The 21740-nt window shown below is 43.8% G+C and overlaps 2 protein-coding genes across 4 annotated transcripts; both read left to right on the top strand.

Moving 5' to 3' along the window:
• The first annotated feature begins 4218 nt into the window (after positions 1-4218).
• On the top strand, positions 4219-7522 carry LOC139559873 (B-cell lymphoma/leukemia 10-like). Its single transcript, XM_071376301.1, has 3 exons — positions 4219-4412; positions 5402-5690; positions 5902-7522. The coding sequence occupies exons 1-3, from the start codon at positions 4362-4364 to the stop codon at positions 6363-6365; spliced, it is 804 nt and encodes a 267-aa protein (XP_071232402.1). The 5' UTR covers positions 4219-4361; the 3' UTR covers positions 6366-7522.
• Positions 7523-9364: 1842 nt separating this feature from the next.
• Positions 9365-16896, top strand: mcoln3a (mucolipin TRP cation channel 3a). 3 transcript variants are annotated; one of them, XM_071376299.1, is made up of 13 exons: positions 9365-9436; positions 10200-10459; positions 10763-10930; positions 11260-11413; positions 13781-13862; positions 13963-14059; positions 14358-14457; positions 14891-15000; positions 15188-15337; positions 15421-15522; positions 15690-15812; positions 16031-16129; positions 16471-16896. In XM_071376299.1, exons 2-13 carry the CDS (start codon positions 10223-10225, stop codon positions 16597-16599), a joined length of 1551 nt encoding a protein of 516 aa, XP_071232400.1. In that variant the 5' UTR covers positions 9365-9436; positions 10200-10222; the 3' UTR covers positions 16600-16896. The 3 variants fall into 3 exon arrangements, with proteins under 3 accessions (XP_071232400.1, XP_071232399.1, XP_071232401.1); XM_071376298.1 differs by having other exon boundaries at positions 16031-16237; XM_071376300.1 differs by lacking the exon at positions 16031-16129.
• The last annotated feature ends 4844 nt before the right edge of the window (positions 16897-21740 follow it).

Here is a 21740-nt window from a genome sequence, read left to right as displayed (position 1 = left end):
AGTTACTCGTGGCCTCTAGTTTCACCTATGTGAAGCTAGCCACAATAGTGGAACTTGCTGTTTGTCTTCAAATTAAAAGTCACATATCAAAAGTTATGCAAATGGTTACAAATAGTAGAGTAATGCTAGTCAAAGTCCCACAATATGAGCCATGTTGCTAATATGTGTGTAATCTTCACTGTTGTCTTCTGTGGGTGTCACTGAGAAGACTGATACCCAATTTCATTTATCCACAATTCATAGGTAAGGCTGTACAGTGCAATGTGAATGTCCAATATACATAGTAAGTTGATTGGTAAGCTTAATGTGGCTCATTTCACAGTGGTTTCAGAGTCCCGCAATATGAGCTATGATGCTAATATTTGTGTAATCTCTTCACAGTTGTGTTCTGTGGGTGTCATTGAGTAGACTGATACCCCATTTCATTGATCCACAATCCATAAGTAAAGCTGTACAGACTAATATTGTCACACCCTGATCTGTTTCCTGCCTTTGTGATTGTCTCCACCCATCTCCAGGTGTCACCTGTTTTCCCCATTAGCCCCTGGGTATTTATTCCTTTGTTCTCCGTTTGTCTGTTGCCAGTTCGCCTTGTCTTGTCAACCAGCGTGTTTTCTGTGCTCCTGTTTTTTCCTTATCTCCGTTTTTCTAGTCCTCCCGGTTTTGACCCTTGCTTGCCCTGACTCTGAGCCCGCCTGCGTGACCATTCTGACTGCCCTGACCTCGAGCCTGCCTGCCACTCTGTACCTCCTGGACTCTGACCTGGTTTATGATATTTTGCCTGTCCACGACCTGCCTCTTGTTGCCCCTTGGAATATAATACATATCAGAGACGAACCATCTGCCTCCCGTGTCTGCATCTGGGTCTCGCCCTGTATCATATAAATATCCATGTCAATATGCACAATAGGCTGACTGGGGAAGTGATTTCCCACAGTCAAAGTCCCGCAATAAGAACTACTACGCTAATATTTGTGTAAACTCTTCACAGTTGTGTTCTGTGGGTGTCAATGAGTATACTGATACTCCATTTCATTGATCCACAATTCATAGGTAAGACCGTACAGTGAATGCAATTCTGAAGTCTAATACATCCACAGTGCGATTTCAACTGATTTTCACAAATTAACTAATAATTGTGTTTTATTGAATTTATATAACAACATTCCAACCGTGTTTAGCAAGATCTAATGCAAATATGGCATGATTCCACTATTTGTTACCATTTGCATCGCTTTCAATTAGGGGCTTTTATTTTGAAGGCGAAGCGCACATTCCAGGTGGACGCTATGTGGGCACGCCTGGTGCCCAAAATGGATGATTTATGTCGCACAGCGAGAGTTGAATGGGGACGAATGGATTCGGTTCAGTCAGTCTTGATAATGAGCCTTCCCCAGCCTCCTTTAAAAAAAAAAAAAGATTAACAAACAAATATCAACAAACAAAAGAGTCATAGTCACAAAGAACAAGCATACATACAAACTATTTACATTGCCAGGAATCCCCAGCTAGTTAGTTCCTGGTTGTGGCTAGAAACATCTAGCCTGGCTGATGATGAGCAACCCAATATACCAGCCTGGTCTCACTAGACGTAACGTAGTAAAGATAGCTCCAGGACACTCATTAGTAGATATGTTACATGTGGTATGGTTACATAAGACAGATTGTTACTTAAGGCAAAAACTAAAAGATGGTGGTTGGTAGGGATGACGTATTACTTGAATGTCTAGCAACCCAAATGTTGCCTGTTCAAATCTCATCACAGACAATTTTAGCTTGTTAGAAACTTTTCAACTACTTGCTCCTATTTTGCTACTTTGCAACTACTTCCCCTTACCTTTGCTAACCCTTCCCCTTACCTTTTCACATGTCAGTTCAGAATATCTCTAACGGTCACCCCAGCGTGAGTTGTTTTATTCACGTGATGTCAGAATGCACTCACTGTTCCAAAATGTGATTGTTACGCAACAGGACAGTTAACACGTGCTGCATGCTAATTATCTATAGGCTATGTTCCAACTTGTAAATGTCAAATTATTATTATTTTCTAACCGTTTTTATTGAGGTGTGTTCTGTCTCCTCATTGATTAACATTGAAGTAGGCCATTTCAGTGTTGAGAACAATTTATGTTTGAGGCTTTACTGAGCTGGACAAACTTTACTCTTCCAGGAGAGCTCAAGCACTAATTCCAGTGTTTCCGCAGATACAGTATGCAGACATTTGCGCAGTCTTGCACGAACTGGCACATTTTCTGGCTGGCACTTGCATTGCCTTCATTGTTTTCCTTACAAATAATCACTTTGGACATGTGTGTGTTCCTATCAAAGTAAGTGCCTTATTTTCTGTATATCGTGTTGTTGTTTCTATTGTAGCATATGTATGTATGTATGTATGGAGCATAATGTATTTACAGTTTTATTAACATGTTTTTAAGTAATGCATTCTGATTATTGCATAGACTGTAATGGACACCTATGATGTGTGTAAAATATTTTTTTGAAGGTTGTACTGATTACAATGAGCTAATGCTAAGCTATTTGCCAGCCATGTGTGGCGCCATCTTTGTTGACATTATACAATGCATTCTGGGTGTCACGTAAACATCTGTCAGACCAAAGATGTTAGAATGAAGAGGTCAAAAGGGGGGTTAACCTTTTCACACGTACCAACAAACGGGTGTGATCATTCTACAGTGGTCCCTGCAGCGTACACTCAAACCGGTGTGATTAGAATGCTTATTGCAATGTAACAGTATAGCTTCTGTCCCTCTCCTCACCTCTACCTGGGCTCAAACCAGGCACCCTCTGCACACATAGACAACAGTCACCCTCGAAGCATCGTTACCCATTGCTCCACAAAAGCCGTGACCCTTGCAGAGCAAGGGAAACAACTACTTCAAGGTCTCAGAGCAAGTGACATCACCGATTGAAACGCTATTAGCGCGCACCCCGTTAACTAGCTAGCTGTTTCACACATTTCACACTAGGACAAATGTAGCCTACATTTTCCGGTTTGGATGAGAATTGTGTTATGCTGTTGCTACTTCTGTGAATGTCTGAACATTGCATCCAAAAATAAACTGGTCACATTCAGGACATAAGGACTGTGTTTGTGCAAAATGCTTGTGAAAAATGTGTCTGGCCAGCTCAAATGCTGTCAATCAAAACTGGACGTTCTAAATAAGCATTCTAATCACACCTGTTTGAGTATACGCTGCAGGGACCACTGTAGAATGATCACACCCTTTTGTTGGTACATGTGAAAAAGTGAACCCTTTTAGCTAACCCTAACAGCAACCCTTCAACCTAACCTTAAACCTAACTCATAGCCTAGCTAACGTTAGCCACCTAGTTAGAATTCGTAACATATCATACGTTTGGCAAATCTGTAACATATTGTACATTTTGAAAATTCGTAACATATAATACAAATTGTCATTTGTAACATATCATACGAAATGAGTGATGGACATCCACAAATTAATATATACCATACGAAAAGTAACATATCATACTCAAGCCTGTCTCGAATTTAATACGAAATGTACTGAGACCAGGTTGCAACACAACACGTTGCATTGATTATTAACACCGGTTTGTCGTTATGTTAGCTAATTGGCCTGTCACGGTGACGTCCAGATTCCAGATGGTGTCCAATACTATTCTCTCTCCCCTCGACTTTTAACTAAGCCATGCTGTTGTTGTTGATAGCTAGCCAGCATAAACTAGCTAGCTGGGAAGGGCTCATCAGGACTACTGACTGAACCCGTTCGTCTCCAATCGACTCTCAGCTGCGCGACAACGTCATCAATTTGGGCAGGCGAGTCTGTGTAGCCTCCGCTCTCTCCAAATTCTATTGTGGCTAGCTTCACATAGGTTCTAGTTTCTGTTCGCCAAATTAGAAAAACAGTTCCCACTCTATGCTTCAGTTATTTGACCATGTCAAGCAAAAAAATAAGAAATCAGAGAATAACAATAGATTATTTGAACACTGGAATATGCTCTTCATCCCCGAATGGAAAACACAGTGGTGATGCGATAGTAGCCGACTAGTATAGCACAACTGAATGAAAAACACTCATCATTCACTTGCCCATACATGACTTGCGATAACTCATCCATGGAATCAGGAAGTAATAATTGGCAGCGGTTCACTAATGAAAAACGTATATTTACCGAGGCTCTGGAAGCTTCTGTTTTGTATCGGCAAATAACTAGACTATAGGCTATTAGACAAGAGTTACGCACTGGAAAATACAATATCCGTGTACCGGAGCCTATCTTTTGGTTAAAATATTTTTAGTGTGCCATTTTATTCTCATAAAGTACCCGGAAGACTTGCATTTGACACCTTAGGTAGGATGGATGTAACTCACCTGACAGAAGATGAAATGGCCGATATAAAAAAGGAAGTAAGTGGCCTATTTGTCTGACTGTCAATTCAACTGTTAGTGAGTTGGTTTTACAATAATTATTTACCATAATGTTATTAACTTAAAATGTTGAAATGCGCATAATAAAGAAGTGAAAGTAACCAACTTATGCCGCACCCTCTATAGGCTACCCCATTTTCACAGAAGCCTATGTGTGTATAGTGTAAATAAAAATCTTCTTTCGCGTATTATACCTAACCTGTTAGAGCCGATTTTGACATATTTGTATAAAAGACAGAACATACAGAGCTCCATGTACATTTGTGTAAATATATTAAATATTAATGTATATGATGAAATATTAGGTACGTACCTTTTATGATTTATATTTACCTGATTGAGATGTATTCATTTGTTGTTAGTGTAACTTAGTTTCCCCCCCCCGCCCCGCCCCCCTCTCGCCTATTCATTGTACTGTGGTAAGTGTGTTAGGATAAATGCTGGAAGTTGGGCCTTGGGGGGGAGGAGTCCTTGCTAGTTTTTTGACCATACAGACATACAAACAGGTCATGTTATGTATTTTCCATGTCAAGTAATCTCTGATTTAAGTTGATTAGATAATAAAAAAAATTGTTAGATATTAGAAGAATAAGCCTTTTTGTTGCACCATATCCCTGGATCTCATTGAATGTTTTGGCCGCTTGGAAACTTAGTGTGGACTGTATGCGTACGAAACAACCCCTCTTCAGGCTAGGGCAATGGCTATGGTAAAGAGAAAAGGAAGCCACTACATAACCCATTAATATTAATGATTAACAAAGGCATGTCCGTACTTTAATCATTCTTATCCCACACATGTTTACCTGTCCTTCGGTGCATTTACAGTATAGCCGTCAGTAGTCAGTCCTCTGGTCACACACACTTGATAAAACATATATCAATTAATACTGGCCCTATATAACATACAGATAGTCGAGAACCCATCCTTCAACACCCCCACAGTTTCCATCTTGCTGTTCTCTGTCTAGGTCCTGACTAGGCTGCGGCCGTACCTTTGTGAAAAGATCCGGGCTGACCGTCATTTTGACTACCTGCGCTCGCGGAAGATCCTGACGCGAGACGACACAGAGGAGATCAGCTGCAGGATCACGCAGACCAAGAAAACAGGCTTGCTCCTGGACTACCTGGCTGAGAACCCTCGGGGGCTGGACGCCCTGGTTGAGTCCATCCAACAAGGACGTACGCTCAACTTCCTGATTACCAAGATCACTGATGAAGTGCAGAAGGTGAAGAACGAGAAGATAGAGTCTCTCAGAGGTACGTTGTGTGTGTGTTCAAGTGTTGTTTTTTTATAAATTTTTTGACAACATGTAATAGAGGAGGTTCGGTGAACCACACTTGAGTGACGGGTAACCTTGCCTGAGACCTGACGATGTGTGTTAGTTCCCCGAGCTAATAGGCTTTAGCTCAGTAGTCTTTCACTGTCTTAGTACCATTATCATGACCATCTCCCATTGGCCCTCTACAGCAGGGGCATCCAGTTCCACCTCGGGCTTCCTGCCAACTCAGGACACATCCGGGGTCAATAAAGACCTCTCCAGGACACTGTCATATGAGTCCAACCTGGCATCCACATTGTTTTACAACGGAGAGGGGAGCCCATCCACCTCTGACGGCCTAAGTTTCCTCAACCGGCCCGCTGCCTCCAGCCATGGGAAGGAGGTGTTGTCATCCATGCGAGGGGGTAGCATGGCTGTGTCTTCATCCCAGGTCTCTTCCACACTGCCCAGGCCTGGAGACCCAGGGGCTCCCCCCCTGCCGCAGGAAGTGCTGCTACTGCCAGAGGCCTCATCTAACATGGACGCTGGTCCAGAAAGGAGCACGGCGATCAGCGGAGGGGACGTCAACTTCCAGCCCCTGAGGTCACGCTCCACACCCACTTCCATGTCATACAGGGACCTCTCACCTCAGCCCCCACCAAAAACTTACTGAGACACCCCCCCCCCCCCCCCCCTCCCCTGCCCTGGACTACTTCCCAGCATTACTCATAACAAACATTCACTCTTCAAATGTGTTGTTTGTACCAGTGTATGTGTTTTATCAATGGTTTTAGTTAAGTGATACTTTACGAGTTACTATTTGTTTAAAGTATGTTCCATGCCTTACATTATACACTGGGTCATCCGAAAGCTGGACAAACCTATTTTGGGTTCAATATGAAACAAGTAACTGCTTACTAATGATGCCTCAATCATAAGCTGTACCCTCATGAATTTTACTCTGCTTATATCAAGTCCTCTTTTGTAAAATGCCCCTTCCTTACACATAGAGAGAGTTGGGTTGAGACATACAGTGCTTTCAGAAAGTATTCATACCCCTTGACTTATTGTGGTACAGCCTGAATTCAAAATGTATTAAATACAATAAAAATCTAGCCTATCTACACACAGTACCCCACAATGACAATTTTTGCAAATTTATTGAAAATGAAATATAGAAATATCTCATTTACATAAGTATTCACACCCCTGAGTCAATACTTTATAGAAGCACCTTTGGCAGTGATTACAGCTGTAAGTCTTTCTGGGTAAGTCTCTAAGAGCTTTCCACACTTGGATTGTGCAACATTTGGCTATTATTGTTTTCATAATACTTCAAGCTCTGTCTATTTGTTGTTGATCATTGCTAGACATACCATTTTCAAGTCTTGCCCTAGATTTCCAAGTAGATTTAAGTCTAAACTGTAACTCTGCCAGTCAGGAACTTTCAGTCTTCTTGGTAACCAGGTTTAACTATAGGATTTGCCTGTGCTTAGCTCCATTCTGTTTATTGTCCTTAATGATTTACGAGTCCTTAACGATTACAAGCATACCCATAACATGCAGCCACCACTCTGCTTGAAAATTTGGAGAGTGGCACTCAGTAATGTGTTGTAATGGATTTGACCCAAACATAACTTTGTATTCAGGACAAAAAGTGAATTGCTTTGCCACATTTTTCTGTGCCTTGTTGCAAACAGGATGCATGTTTTGGAATTTATGTATTCTGTCAATTATGTTAATATTGTGGAGTAACTACAATGTTGTTCCATCCCCAGTTTTCTATCACAGTCATTAAACTCTGTCACCATTTGCCTCATGGTGAAATCCCTGAGCAGTTTCTTTCCTCTCCGGCAACTGAGTTAGGAAGGATGCCTGTATCTTTGTAGTGACTGGGTGTATTGATATACCATACAAAGTGTAATTATGCTCAAAGTGATATTCAATGTCTGCTTTTTTTTTATCCATCTATCAATAGGTGTCCTTTGCGAGGCATTGGAAAACCTCCCTGGTCTATGTGGTTTACATTTTTTACATTTTAGTAGATGCTCTTAGCCATAGCGACTTACAGTATTTTGTGCTTACATTGTTTTTTTTTGTTTTTTTCATACTGGTCATTGGTGGGAATCGAACCCCACAACCTCAACTGAGGGACCTTACAGAGAATTATATGTGTTTGGTACAGAGATGAGGTAGTCATTCAAAAATCATGTTAACACTATTATTTCACATAGAGTCCATGCAACTTATTATGTGACTTGTTAAGCAATTTTTACTCCTGAATTTATTTAGGCGTGCCATAATAAAGGGGTTGAATACTTATTGACTCAAGACATTTCATCTTTTCATTTTTAATACATTTTTAAACATTTCGAAAACACTGACATTATGGGGTATTGTGTGTATGCCAATGACAGAAGAAATCTCAATCTAATCCATTTCAAATGCAGACTGTATCAAAACAAAATGTGTAAAAAGTCAAGGGGTGTGAATACTTTCTGAAGGCACTAGGTTCACTTTATTCTGGACTTGGACTAAGGTCGCAGTAGGTCGTCATTCTCCAACACTGCTCCTTTCCTATGAATTCTGGGTGTGTGAGTTCATGATTAACTGGCATCCATATCTATTAAACAATTATATATCTATGCTAGCATCAACATGCCACACCATGCCAGCTACAGTAGGGATTTGTCCTTGTAAGGATCCCAGATCATCAGAAGACGACTTCTCTGTATTTACACAAAACACTGGAATAAATTGTTCATCGTATGCATTTAGGCACACAAACTGTAGTTACAAAATGTGGTAGGCCTACACTGAAATGGTTTGTTTTTACTCTTGACTAGAGTATTGTTATATTAATAAAGATTACTTTTCTTATTGTGATAGGGCATTAATGAGAAATGATTGTCATATTAATAATTTTGATAATTGATGTGTCTGTACTTTTTATGTTGGAGATCTTGATCATTTAGATCTATAAATAAATCAAAGGAATATTGAGACACAAGAGACATTCCTAATTTCCGGTAAAATGTGTTCATGTTTGTTAAAGATCTGATGGCTCATAGAAATACATTCTATCCTTAGGCCTTCTGTATTTGGGAACTCGTTTTTTTGGAGGGGGGCGACACATAGCAGCGGGATGCTGAGGGTGCTGCAGCACCCCCTGAGAAATCTGAATAAAATTCATTAAAAATGCAATAAAAAATATTCATAATCATCATCGTTGCCACTGTCTAATAACGGATGTAAAATAAGAACGATAGCAAAAATGTGTTATGTAAAAATTATTTCATACTCCACATTGAGGGGGGCCACAAGGGGGTCCAAAATTGTTGTCACAGGGGCACTGCCCCCCCCCCCCCCCAAACGCAACTGGTTGGGCCTTTACTAATCCTGTGTTAGCAGACCAATATAGTCATCTGTAGCACGGGCAAAACATTTTTTAGTTAGAACATTCTCCTTTTCCACAAAAGTAGTGCACTGGGCCTTTACTAGTCCTTTATTAGCGGACCTATACCCGTCTTTAGCACGGGGATCTTTTTTATTCCCCCCCAAACATCTTCCCGCTACTATGGAAAAAGAGGAAAACCGCAGAATGACGCGAGAGAATGACAGTCACAGTGATCGACTGTCTCCGTGTCTGTTCTATCCGATGTTGACAGAGAAAAAAAAACGTGCTAGTTCACGCACCAAACAATCTGCTCAGTAGAGCGCGACAGGTGCATCTCTGGATCACAGGTAAATTATAAACCGTCGCCGTTTCATTTATGTTCCAACTTTTAGTAGGAATAACCTAGCAAAGTGTTATGATGATGACAAAGACAAAGATGAATACATTTAAATATTTAGATCAAATAGCGAGGTTGTATCTTGCTTTATATTTGGTGATTTGGGACAGTAAATGTTTTGTTTTTTTGCCACTTGTGTTAGACAGACTGTATCAATTGTAGTTGAACAGCAACTTTATGTGGACCACATTACATTTTCCTACGTTTTACCAATATAAAGGTATTTTTAAAGTTGTTTATGTGTTTGCTCTGCTGTAGGCCTACATCTTCATGTTAATGAGTAATGGAAAATAAGAAGTGTTCGTAGATGTCACAGGCCAGTCTAATTTATCATGTTTTAGTGTAATTTATCATGTTTTAGTGTAATTTATGGAGCCCATGGGAGCATAAAAAGTGACAGCGACAGAAGTCATTGAATGCAGTCAAACCTGTTTAGATGAAGATCAAAATGAAAGGAATGGCTGAACTCTTTCTCTTTCATCACATTATTCTGCACTTTCAGAAACATGTGTGTTTGACTCTGCCTGACTCTCTATATTAGTTTCAGTAGCCTAGTACTAGTTCATAATTCCAAGATGGTGAAATCCTGTGTTTGACTAAACACCAGCTGAAATGACAATCAGAATGCTGATTCATTTTAACCACTGCCACTTCTTCCCTTGACCTTGGCTGTCATGTAAATCTGTGTGTGACTAATCGAGTGGTATCTACAGTATAGAAGGATCTCCTTGCCCAGATGGATGATGTGGAGCCCCTTGTGCCCCAGGGGCCAGCAGAGGAGAGGAGCCCAAATGGCCACTGCACCCGGTGCCCCATCTCCAGCCAGAGCCCCGGTGATTCCAAAGTGGTGGAAGACTTCAGGAGGAGGCTCAAGTACTTCTTTATGAACCCCTGTGAAAAATATAGAGCCAGGGGCCGGAAACCATGGAAACTAATGTTACAGATTCTGAAAATTGCCATCATCACGTTCCAGGTAGGCTACTGTAGAACACAGTGTAGGAGGAGACTTAGGCTACTACTGCCGGTCATGTAAAATATAGGTACAATATACCCGCCTGGAGAGAAGTGAAATACCCAAAGATTTAACCATTTCCCCATTAAACCATGACTGTGAGCCAAAGTGGCATTACACAATTATGGAAGTCCCTAGAAAGACCATGTCTAAAATCCAAAATATTTTATTCACTTAATAAAATGTAATAAAATGAAAAAATCTCAAATGCTTTGTTACACGCATAATTGATGTATGTATCTATTACATGTTTGTTTTCCTCAGTTAGTGTCTTTTGGATTGAGTAACGAGATGATGGTGACCTTTAAAGAGGAAAACCTGATTGTGTTTAAACACCTCTTCCTGAAAGAATATAAGGACCAACGTGTGGACAGATACGCAGTGTACACCAAAACAGATGTGTACGACCACATCTATTACATCATCGATAGGGTAATGTAGACTTCAAATTGCCTAAAAACAGCGAAGTCTTTCTCACTGCTTGTTCGCTACCAGTGTAAATGATATGTCTTATGTAGATTACAGCACAGTATTTAAAGGATACAGTAGCTGATTCACCGGTGTGTCATCTAAAATTGTTACACAGTCATATGAGACTTATCAAACAGTGGAGCACGGTGTTGTTTATAGTGAAACTATAGCTACCCTAAACATGTTGACAACAAAACAATATAGTGAATTTCCTCATTTGCTCCACCTGTGACAAATCTGGCAAAGAACATGGTTGTATATCATGTCTCACTATATTTTCCTTGTTTCAGTTTATAAACCTGCAGAACCTGACGGTAGGGAACCATGCGTATGAGAAGATAGAGGGCGAGTACACCCCTCTGACCCTCTGTCAGGAGTTCTTCAGGAAAGGCAGCATCTCCCCTGGCAACGACACCTTTGATATAGACCCACATGTAGACAAAGGTACAAGAGCACACCATTTCATTATGTATTTATTTTTTGTGATAGCCTCAAGTGTTCTATAAGAGAGGATAATAACATGGTTTAGATATCTTAAAAAATATATATGATAAGGGAGAATAATGTTTAGTTTTAATATATGCGCCCACATTGACTGGGAATAAACAGTATGTTTTATTTCACCTTTATTTAACCAGGTAGGCTAGTTGAGAACAAGTTCTCATTTGCAACTGCGACCTGGCCAAGATAAAGCATAGCAGTGTGAACAGACAACAACACAGAGTTACACATGGAGTAAACAATAAACAAGTCAATAACATGGTAGAAAAAAGGAGAATCTATATACAATGTGTGCAAAAGGCATGAGGAGGTAGGCAATAAATCGAATAATTACAATTTAGCAGATTAACACTGTAGTGATAAATCATCAGATGATCATGTGCAAGTAGAGATACTGGTGTGCAAAATAGCAGAAAAGTAAATAAATAAAAGCAGTATGGGGGTGAGGTAGGTAAATTGGGTGGGCTATATACCGATGGACTATGTACAGCTGCAGCGATCGGTTAGCTGCTCGGATAGCAGATGTTTAAAGTTGTTGAGGGAGATAAAAGTCTCCAACTTCAGAGATTTTTGCAATTTGTTCCAGTCGCAGGCAGCAGAGAACTGGAAGGAAAGGCGTCCAAATGAGGTTTTGGCTTTAGGGATGATCAGTGAGATACACCTGCTGGAGCGCGTGCTACGGGTGGGTGTAGCCATCGTGACCAGTGAACTGAGATAAGGCGGCACTTTACCTAGCATAGCCTTGTAGATGACCTGGAGCCAGTGGGTCTGACGACGAACATGTAGCGAGGGCCAGCCGACTAGGGCATACAGGTCGCAGTGGTGGGTCGTATAAGGTGCTTTAGTAACAAAACGGATGGCACTGTGATAAACTGCATCCAGTTTGCTGAGTAGAGTATTGGAAGCTATTTTGTAGATGACATCGCCGAAGTCGAGGATCGGTAGGATAGTCAGTTTTACTAGGGTAAGTTTGGCGGCGTGAGTGAAGGAGGCTTTGTTGCGAAATAGAAAGCCGACTCTAGATTTGATTTTGGATTGGAGATGTTTGATATGAGTCTGGAAGGAGAGTTTGCAGTCTAGCCAGACACCTAGGTACTTATAGATGTCCACATATTCTAGGTCGGAACCGTCCAGGGTAGTGATGCTAGTCGGGCGTGCGGGTGCAGGCAGCGAACGGTTGAAAAGCATGCATTTGGTTTTACTAGCGTTTAAGAGCAGTTGGAGGCCACGGAAGGAGTGTTGTATGGCATTGAAGCTCGTTTGGAGGTTAGATAGCACAGTGTCCAAGGAAGGGCCAGAAGTATACAGAATGGTGTCGTCTGCGTAGAGGTGGATCAGGGAATCGCCCGCAGCAAGAGCAACATCATTGATATATACAGAGAAAAGAGTCGGCCCGAGAATTGAACCCTGTGGTACCCCCATAGAGACTGCCAGAGGATGTAAGTTATTTTGTTAGGTTAATCCATTCCATCTGTTAGATATCTGCTTACATGCTCAACTAAACACTGACCGTGGACTGTTTGTCCTATTTACAGATCTCTGGCTTCTCACCGCTGTCAGTGCCCAGATTGTTTGTTGTTGTTGTAGTAGATTTACACTGAGTGTACAAAACATTAGGAACACCTTCCTAATTTTGAGTTGCACACCCTTATGCCCTCAGAACAGCCTCAATTTGTTGGGACATTGACTCTAGAAGGTGTTGAAAGTGTTCCACAGGGTTGCTGGCCCATGTTTACTCCAATGTTTCCCACAGCTGTTGTCAAGTTGGCTGGATGTCTTTTGGGTGGTGGACCATTCTTGACACACATGGAAAACTGTTGAGCATGAAAAACCCAGCAGCGTTGCAGTTCTTGACACCCTCAAACTGGTGCGCTTGGCATCTACTACCATTCAAAGGCACTTAAATATTTTGTCTTGCCCATTCACCCTCTGAATGGCACACATACACAATACATATCTCAATTGTCTCAAGGCTTAAACATATTTTTTAACCTGTCTCTTCCCCTTCATCTACAATGATTGAAGTGGATTTGACAGGTGACATCAATAAGTGATCATAGCTTTCACCTGGATTCACCTGGTCAGTCTATGTCATGGAAAGAGCAGGTGTTCCTAATGTTATGTACACTCAGTGTATAGTATTTATCTCATTGTCAGTTCATTCGTGTGACTGCAGAAACAGGAAGTTTGGGAATTGTTTGTAACCATTACAAGAGTTTCCACTGAATCTTAAGTGTAGAGACCTAAATGTGTCATGTCATTAAAGTGGATTAAAGTATATTATGAATACCTTTCTGTTTTTTCTCACAGAATGTATTTCCGTATATCCTCTGGAGCCATTGGAGGATAAAACTTTGTCAAGAGACATTAACTTTTCTCTGGATTTTAAAAGGTGACTGACCAGACCAACAGTCAAACTGCAGTTGGCCCCCTACATTAGGTTTCTTTTGTTGTAGTCTGTAATCATAAATGTTTCTTTGTCTCTCACTCAGGCTGTTGTCAGTAAACATCTACCTCACGTTGAAAGCCATCAACCTGCAGACAGTGCGCCACCACGAGCTCCCAGACTGTTATGCCTTTAGTATAATTGTAGGTGGTGGGTTGTATGACTCAGAAAACAACTTCTTCAAGCTCTTTTAGGCTTTTACGTGTGATGCAGCTGTCCTCTGTGTCAATGGAGAAGACAAATGGAAACCATTAGCGAGTCAACAAAGTTTACGGATTAATTTGTGTCATGGAATAACTAGTCAATTCTCAGTTTTCTAGTAATGGTCCATTTAAAATGTTACTTAAACCAGTAGAAATCCAGCTGCTGAAACCTGGATTCAGTCATCCTTGCTAGAACTCACTAGCAAATGATGTCTCTGTCTGACTTTATTTTTGGCAGATAATGTTTGACAATCGTGCGCACAGTGGGAGGATAAAGATTAACTTAGAAAATAATGTTGGAATCAATGAATGTAAAGACTGGAATGTTGCAAGCACTTGTAAGTATATCATAAGATCATCCCAGTATGTAAAAAAAAAAAGAAAAATGCTTTGCTTCACAAACTGTTTTAGTTCAGTCAGCATACGATTTGTCTGAGTAAAAGCTACATTCTTTGTGACCTCAGTAGTTAAGATTTAGAGTGTTTAGTGAGCTGAGTCAGACTGTCACGTCTCCTTATTTGTAACATACTGTAGTTCTAACATGGGCTGTGCCTCTCAATGCCAGAAGGAGGCACAATTTAAAACATTTAGGAAATGTTCATAATCTGTTGCTCAGCATGTTCATCCTCCACATTACTACAGTCCATATTTCATACATTTACAGTAGAGATCCTACCATTTGCAGTGGCAGCAATCTGTCAGCCTCCATCCTATCTGCATGGGGAAAAAGTGTCACTATCTAATTTACTGAATTTGAATTTGAATTTGCAGCTGGGAAGAACAACCACCTCTTGCTGTTCGATTCCCTCGTCATCCTCGCCTGCTTTACCTCACTCATCTTGTGCACACGCTCAGTCTGCAAAGGATCTCAGCTCCAGTTTGTAAGTTAACAAGACCATTCTATAGGGGTAATAGGTTAAATATTAGGATTGTACATACCATGAATAGGGTCAGGCATTCATACAATATACAAGTAGAATCATACCCAGCTCATGATCGCCAACTCACTATAACAATAGCGTTAATATTGATGTGTTTTTGCTTATGGTGTGTGTTTCTCTCATTCAGCATTACACTGCATTCTTCCACACCTACTTTGGTAAAACTGTGTCCTGGTCTGAGCGCATGGAGTTTGTGAACGGCTGGTATATTCTGATCATCATCAGCGATACACTGACCATCGCTGGATCCGCCCTCAAAATAGGAATACAGACTAAGGTGTAGTGACTACACCTGAGCACACACCTTTTGTTCATGTGTCTGTATGTCCAATATGACATTCATATTTCTGTATTTTTCAGGACCTTACAAACTATGATGTCTGCAGTATTTTGCTTGGGACATCCACAATGCTTGTCTGGGTTGGAGTTATCCGCTACCTGGGTTTCTTTAAGAAATATAACGTAAGGACTAACATAAGAAATGAACTCAATTTAACAGCAATGTTCCATCAGCACCACAGCAATGACTTGTTCTTTGAATAGGAACATTACAGTACATGGAGTTCATAAAGGACAGCACATATTCAAATAGTGAAACATAGATGAGTAAGGTTCCTTGTTCCTCCTAGATCCTGATTCTGGCCCTAAGGGCAGCGTTTCCAAATGTGATCCGCTTCTCCTGCTGCGCTGGCTTGATCTACCTGGGCTACTGTTTCTGTGGCTGGATCGTTCTGGGGCCGTATCATGAGAAAGTAAGTAGGTACACTAAAAACCAAAAAGGTATACGGTACCTGTATATGTAGGCCCAAGATCTTTTAGAATCCACATATATAAGGTCAGTCCAATATATGAAGGGCTACAATTTTAACCAATGTGTTACAATGGTTTATTACGTATAGCTAATACAAGTTTATAATCCTTTATAACACAACATACACAACATACAACATACCAATTGATTTTCTACCAGTTCCGGACCTTGGACAAGGTGACGGAGTGCCTGTTCTCTCTGATCAACGGTGATGACTTGTACTCCACTTTCCAGAAGATGAGAGAGAAGAGATACATGGTGTGGCTGTTCAGCAGGCTCTACCTCTACTCCTTCCTCTCTCTCTTCATTTACATGGTGCTCAGTCTGTTCATTGCCCTCATCACAGACACATACGAGACCATCAAGGTCAGCTTTTGAATTAACATGCCATGACATAATCAAAAGTAACCATCCCTGTTTATCTTCTGTATGCCTGTTCAATGAGAAAATATGTACTTCAATGATCTGGTATGATGTTGCTTCTCCTTCCTGGTATATGTAACGTTACAGCACACAATACAGTGGTTATGTAACATGGTAATAGTATAGTACTGTATGTAAATGTTCAGAAATTTAACTGCCATACTGTTTATTTTCAGCAACACCAGAAGGACAGAGTCCTGGTGTCCCAGCTGAAGGCCTTTGTGGCTGAGTGTAGAGACCAGCCTGACTCTGGGAAGTACAAGATAGACAAGGAAACCACCTGCTGCTGCTACTGCTTTGGATAGACCCTATAAAGTAGCCGTGTGTGTGTGTGTGTGTGTGTGTGTGTGTGTGTGTGTGTGTGTGTGTGTGTGTGTGTGTGTGTGTGTGTGTGTGTGTGTGTGTGTGTGTGTGTGTGTGTGTGAGACATATGTTAGTAGGCATTAAAGCTCTATTCATGTGTTGGGAAATGTATTTTAAAAATTGTTTAAAGTTTGTATATGTTGATCAATAAGGAATATATCATTTTTTTTATATTTGATTGTATTATGTAATTATGTATGAACAATTAAATTGCACAATGGGTGGTATTTTAATGTAATGTGACATTGTTTGTGTCACGCTCGTCGAAATGATCGGACCAAGGTGCAGCGTGGTGAGCCTACATATTTCTTTATTTATATGTCGCCAACAAAACAAGAAACAACAAAAACTAATGTGAAGCTTACTAGGGCTATACAGGCCACTAACAAAGACAACTACCCACAAAATACAAAAGGAAAAAAGGCTGCCTATGTATGATTCCCAATCAGAGACAATGATAGACAGCTGTCCCTGATTGAGAACCATACCCGGCCAAAACATAGAAACACAGAACATAGAGTTTCCCACCCAAGTCACACCCTGACCAACCAAACATAGAGAATAAAAAGATCTCTACGGTCAGGGCGTGACAGTACCCCCCCCCCCCCCAAAGGTGCGGAGTCCGGCCACAAACCTGACACTATAGGGGAGGGTCCTGATGGGCATCTACCTCGGTGGCGGCTCCGGTGCGGGACGCAGACCCAGCTCCACCTCTGGCTCCCCCCACTTTGGTGGCGCCTCTGGTGCGGGGACCCTCATCGCCGACCCCGGACTGGGGACCCTCTCCGCAGGCCCCGGACTGGGGACCCTCGTCGCAGGCCCCGGACTGGGGACCCTCGCCGCAGGCCCCGGCCTGGGGACCCTCGTCGCAGGCCCCGGACTGGGGACCGTCGCTGGAGGCTCCGGACTAGGGACCGTCGTGGGAGGCTCCGGACTGGGGACCGTCGCTGGAGGCTCCGGACTGGGGAACGTTGCTGGAGGCTCCGGACTGGGGAACGTCGCTGGAGGCTCCGGACTGGGGAACGTCGCTGGTGGCTCTGGACTGCAGATTGACGCTGGAGGCTTCGTGCCATGGATCCTCACTGCAGGCTCCGGGCCATGAATCATCACTGAAGGCTCTGTGCCATGGATCATCACTGGAGGCTTGGTGCCATGGATCATCACTGGAGGCTTCGTGCCATGGATCATCACTGGAGGCTTCGTGCCATGGATCATCACTGGAGGCTTCGTGCCATGGATCATCACTGGAGGCTTTGTACGTGGAGCCGGAACCGGTCTCACCGGACTGAGGAGACGTATGGGAAGCCTGGTGCGTGGAGCTGCCACAGGGCTTACCAGGCTGGGGAGACATACTGGAGGCCTGGTACGTGGAACCGGAACAGGTCTCACCGGACTGGGGAGATGCACTGGAAGCCTGGTGCGTGGAGCAGGCACCGGATACACTGGGCCGTGGAGGCGCACTGGAGGTCTCAAGCGTAGAGCCAGCACAACCCGTCCTGGCTGGATGGTTACTTTCGCCCGGCAAATGCGGGACGCTGGCACAGGACGCACTGGGCTGTGCAGACGCACCGGAGACACAGTGCGCAGAGCCGGCACAGGATATCCTAGGCCGAAGAGACGCACTGGAGGCCAGGGGCGCTGAGCCGGCACCATCCGTCCTGGCTGGGTGCCCACCCTAGCCCGTCCAATGCGGGGAGCTGGAATGTAGCGCACCGGGCTGTGCACGCGCACTGGAGACACCGTGCACTTTACCGCATAACACGGTGCCTGACCGTACCACACTCCTTGCCGTTAGCTCCGCCAACCTCCCTGTGTGCCTCCCCCCCCAAAACATTTTTAGAGTGGCTTCCCGGTCTTCCTTGCCAGCCTTGACCCTATGTAACGCTGGTCCCCTTGACCAGCTGCTTCCGCCCTCCTCGCTGCTTCCACCTGCTCCCACGGCAGGCGATCCTTTCCAGCCAGGATCTCCTCCCACATCCAGGGTCCTTTTCCTTCCAGAATGTCTTCCCATGTCCACTCTGTCTGCTCCTCCCGGCCACGCCGCTTGGTTCGTTTGTGGTGGGTAGTTCTGTCACGCTCGTCAAAATGATTGGACCAAGGTGCAGCGTGGTGAGCGTACATATTTCTTTATTTTATATGTCGCCAACAAAACAAGAAACAACAAAAACGAACGTTAAGCTTACTAGGGCTATACAGGCCACTAACAAAGACAACTACCCACAAAATACAGGCTGAAGAAAAAAGGCTGCCTAAGTATGATTTCCAATCAGAGACAACGATAGACAGCTGTCCCTGATTGAGAACCATACCCGGCCAAAACATAGAAACACAGAACATAGAGTTTCCCACCCGAGTCACACCCTGACCAACAAAACATAGAGAATAAAAAGATCTCTACGGTCAGGGCGTGACAGTTTGTGCTTGCATTTACTAGGTAACATAGTAGAGGAAATGTATGCATTCACTCATATCACTCATAGGTAGGCTAATTCAGTGGGCTAATGGCGGGTTTCCAATTAGGGTTTATCCTGTTGTTTTGCCCAAAAGACAGATTTTTCGGTTTCCGTTTACATGGGCCGGCACCCGGGTCTTCACTGGGCCATGGCTCCGAGGGATATGCCCAGACTTGGGTCCAAGCCCAGGCCCTGTGTACTTTTCGTCTTTAATTTACATAACAATGGCTAACTGTGAACTTCAACACCTTCTCACAAAGCAACTGTCTTGAATGATGCAGAGGTTGTTGATTCTGCTCGCCCCAAGTCTTTAGTGTCACACTCCTGATGGAAACACAATTACACTAGAGCAGGTGTTCTCAAACTTTTGGGCTTGGTGGGCCAAAATATAATCTGAGTGGTGGGTCAAGGTTCAAACAAATAGACATTATGTATTTAGAGATCGTGACCGTGGGACTATGAAGATCTGTCTACGCAAAGCATAGTTCTGAGATAATAATTATCAACATTTTCACATCCCAGATCTCAGAACTGTTTTGTAGTGAATTCTTTTTTCATAACCCATTAAGGTCCTCACCTTAAAGATACCTAAAGTGCAGAGTATCAAAATCCTGAGACATTTGTAAATCAGTTTCTTTAGGGGGGTGCAATCTCAGATACAGTATAACCTTGTGGCTCTGAAATGTCAATCTGGGTTCAGCAATAAGGTTCTATCTAACACTTCTGAATTCGTTTTTAAGAAAACTGTAGCTATTTGAATACACTCATTATAGAATAATACTATCTTACCAAGATTGAGTCATAACACGTCATCAGTATTATGATCATCAGACAAATTACAATAATCACTGAACAATGATGTAACATAACATAATAACAACATAATTTACTTTAAGATGTCTGACAGTGTTGTTTTTTGCTTGCGTGTGTCACGTTCTGACCTTAGTTTATTTTTTATGTCTTTGTGTTAGGTTGGTCAGGGCATGAGTTGGGGTGGGTAGTCTATGTTCTTTTTTCTATGTTATTGTATTTCTGTGTTTGGCCTGGTATGGTTCTCAATCAGAGGCAGCTGTCGATCATTGTCTCTGATTGAGACTCATACTTAGGTAGCCTGTTTTCCCCATTTTGGTTGTGGGTGTTTATTTTCTGTTTAGTGTCTGTTCACCTTGCAGAACTGTTTCGTTTTCTCATCGTTGTTATTTTGTGTAGTGTTCAGTTTTAAATTAAAATATGACGAACACTTACCACGCTGCATTTTGGTCCTCTTCTCCTTCACCAGACGAGAATCGTTACAGAAACACCCACCAACAAAGGACCAGGCAACGTGGGAACACGGACTCCTGGACATGGGAGGAAATTTTGGACGGCAAAGGACCCTGGGCACAGCCGGGGGAGTATCGCCGTCCGAAAGAGTAGCTGGAGGCAGCTAGAGCGGAGCGGTGCCACTACGAGGAATTGGCGCGAGGTAGCGGGCACGAGAGGCAGCCCCAGAATTTTTGGGGGAGGGGGCACACGGGTAGATCGGCGGACTCAGGTAGGAGACCTGAGCCAACTCCCCATGCTTACCGTGGCGAGAGAGTGACTGGGCAGGCACCGTGTTATGCGGAGAAGCGCAAGGTGTCCCCAGTGCGCACGCATAGCCCGGTGCGCTACATCGCAGCTCCTCGAATCGGCCGGGCTAGAGTGGGCATCGAGCCAGGAGGGATGATGCCGGCTCAGCGCATCTGGTCTCCAGTGCGTCTCCTTGGCCCGGGGTATACTGCACCAGCCCTACGCACGGTGTCTCCAGTTCGCCAGTACAGCCCAGTGCGGCCTGTTCCAACTCCCACGCACTTGCCGGGCTACAGGGGGGATCCAGCCAGGACGAGTGGTGCTAGCTCTGCGCTCGAGACCGCCAGTGAGCCTCCACGGTCCAGTGCATCCGGTGCCTCGGCCAAGGCCTCCTGCATGTCTCCCCAGCCTGGTGAGTTATGTGCCTGTGCTAAGCACTAACCCTCCTGCATGTCTCCCCAGCCTGGTGAGTCCTGTGCCTTCTCCCAGAGCCAGACCTCCTGTGTGTCTCTCCATTCCAGTGATAATCCATCGCCAGAAGCCTCCAGTGATAATCCATGGCACGAAGCCTCCGGTGATGATCCATGGCACGAAGCCTCCGGTGATGATCCATGGCACGAAGCCTCCGGTGAGGATCCATGGCACGAAGCCTCCGGTGAGGATCCATGGCATGAGGCCTCCAACGAAGGACGTCAGTCCGGAGCCTCCAGCGACGCTCTCTAGTCCGGAGCCTCCAGCGACGCCCTCTAGTCCGGAGCCTCCAGCGACGCCCTCTAGTCCGGAGCCTCCAGCGACGCCCTCTAGTCCGGAGCATCCAGCGACGCCCTCTAGTCCGGAGCCTCCAGCGACGCCCTCTAGTCCGGAGCCTCCAGCGACGCCCTCTAGTCCGGAGCCTCCAGCGACGCCCTCTAGTCCGGAACCTCCAGCGACGCCCTCTAGTCCGGAGCCTCCAGCGACGCCCTCCTGTCCGGAGCAGCCGGAGCAGCCGGAGTCTCCCTCCTGTCCGGAGCAGCCGGAGTCTCCCTCCTGTCCGGAGCAGCCGGAGCCTCCCTCCTGTCCGGAGCCGCCGGAGCCGCCCG

This window comes from Salvelinus alpinus, chromosome 30 (assembly GCF_045679555.1).
Source record: "Salvelinus alpinus chromosome 30, SLU_Salpinus.1, whole genome shotgun sequence".
NCBI lineage: Eukaryota > Metazoa > Chordata > Actinopteri > Salmoniformes > Salmonidae > Salvelinus > Salvelinus alpinus.
This window is presented reverse-complemented; position numbering and strand designations above follow the sequence as displayed.

Coding starts and splice junctions, on each gene's coding strand:
- LOC139559873 (XM_071376301.1), top strand. CDS start 4,362: ATGGATGTAACTCACCTGACAGAAGATGAAATGGCCGATATAAAAAAG. Junction 4,413..5,401: donor TGGCCGATATAAAAAAGGAA/GTAAGTGGCCTA, acceptor TTCTCTGTCTAG/GTCCTGACTAGGCTGCGGCC. Junction 5,691..5,901: donor GAAGATAGAGTCTCTCAGAG/GTACGTTGTGTG, acceptor GGCCCTCTACAG/CAGGGGCATCCAGTTCCACC.
- mcoln3a (XM_071376298.1), top strand. CDS start 10,223: ATGGATGATGTGGAGCCCCTTGTGCCCCAGGGGCCAGCAGAGGAGAGG. Junction 14,060..14,357: donor GTTATGCCTTTAGTATAATT/GTAGGTGGTGGG, acceptor TATTTTTGGCAG/ATAATGTTTGACAATCGTGC. Junction 15,001..15,187: donor AAGGATCTCAGCTCCAGTTT/GTAAGTTAACAA, acceptor TCTCTCATTCAG/CATTACACTGCATTCTTCCA.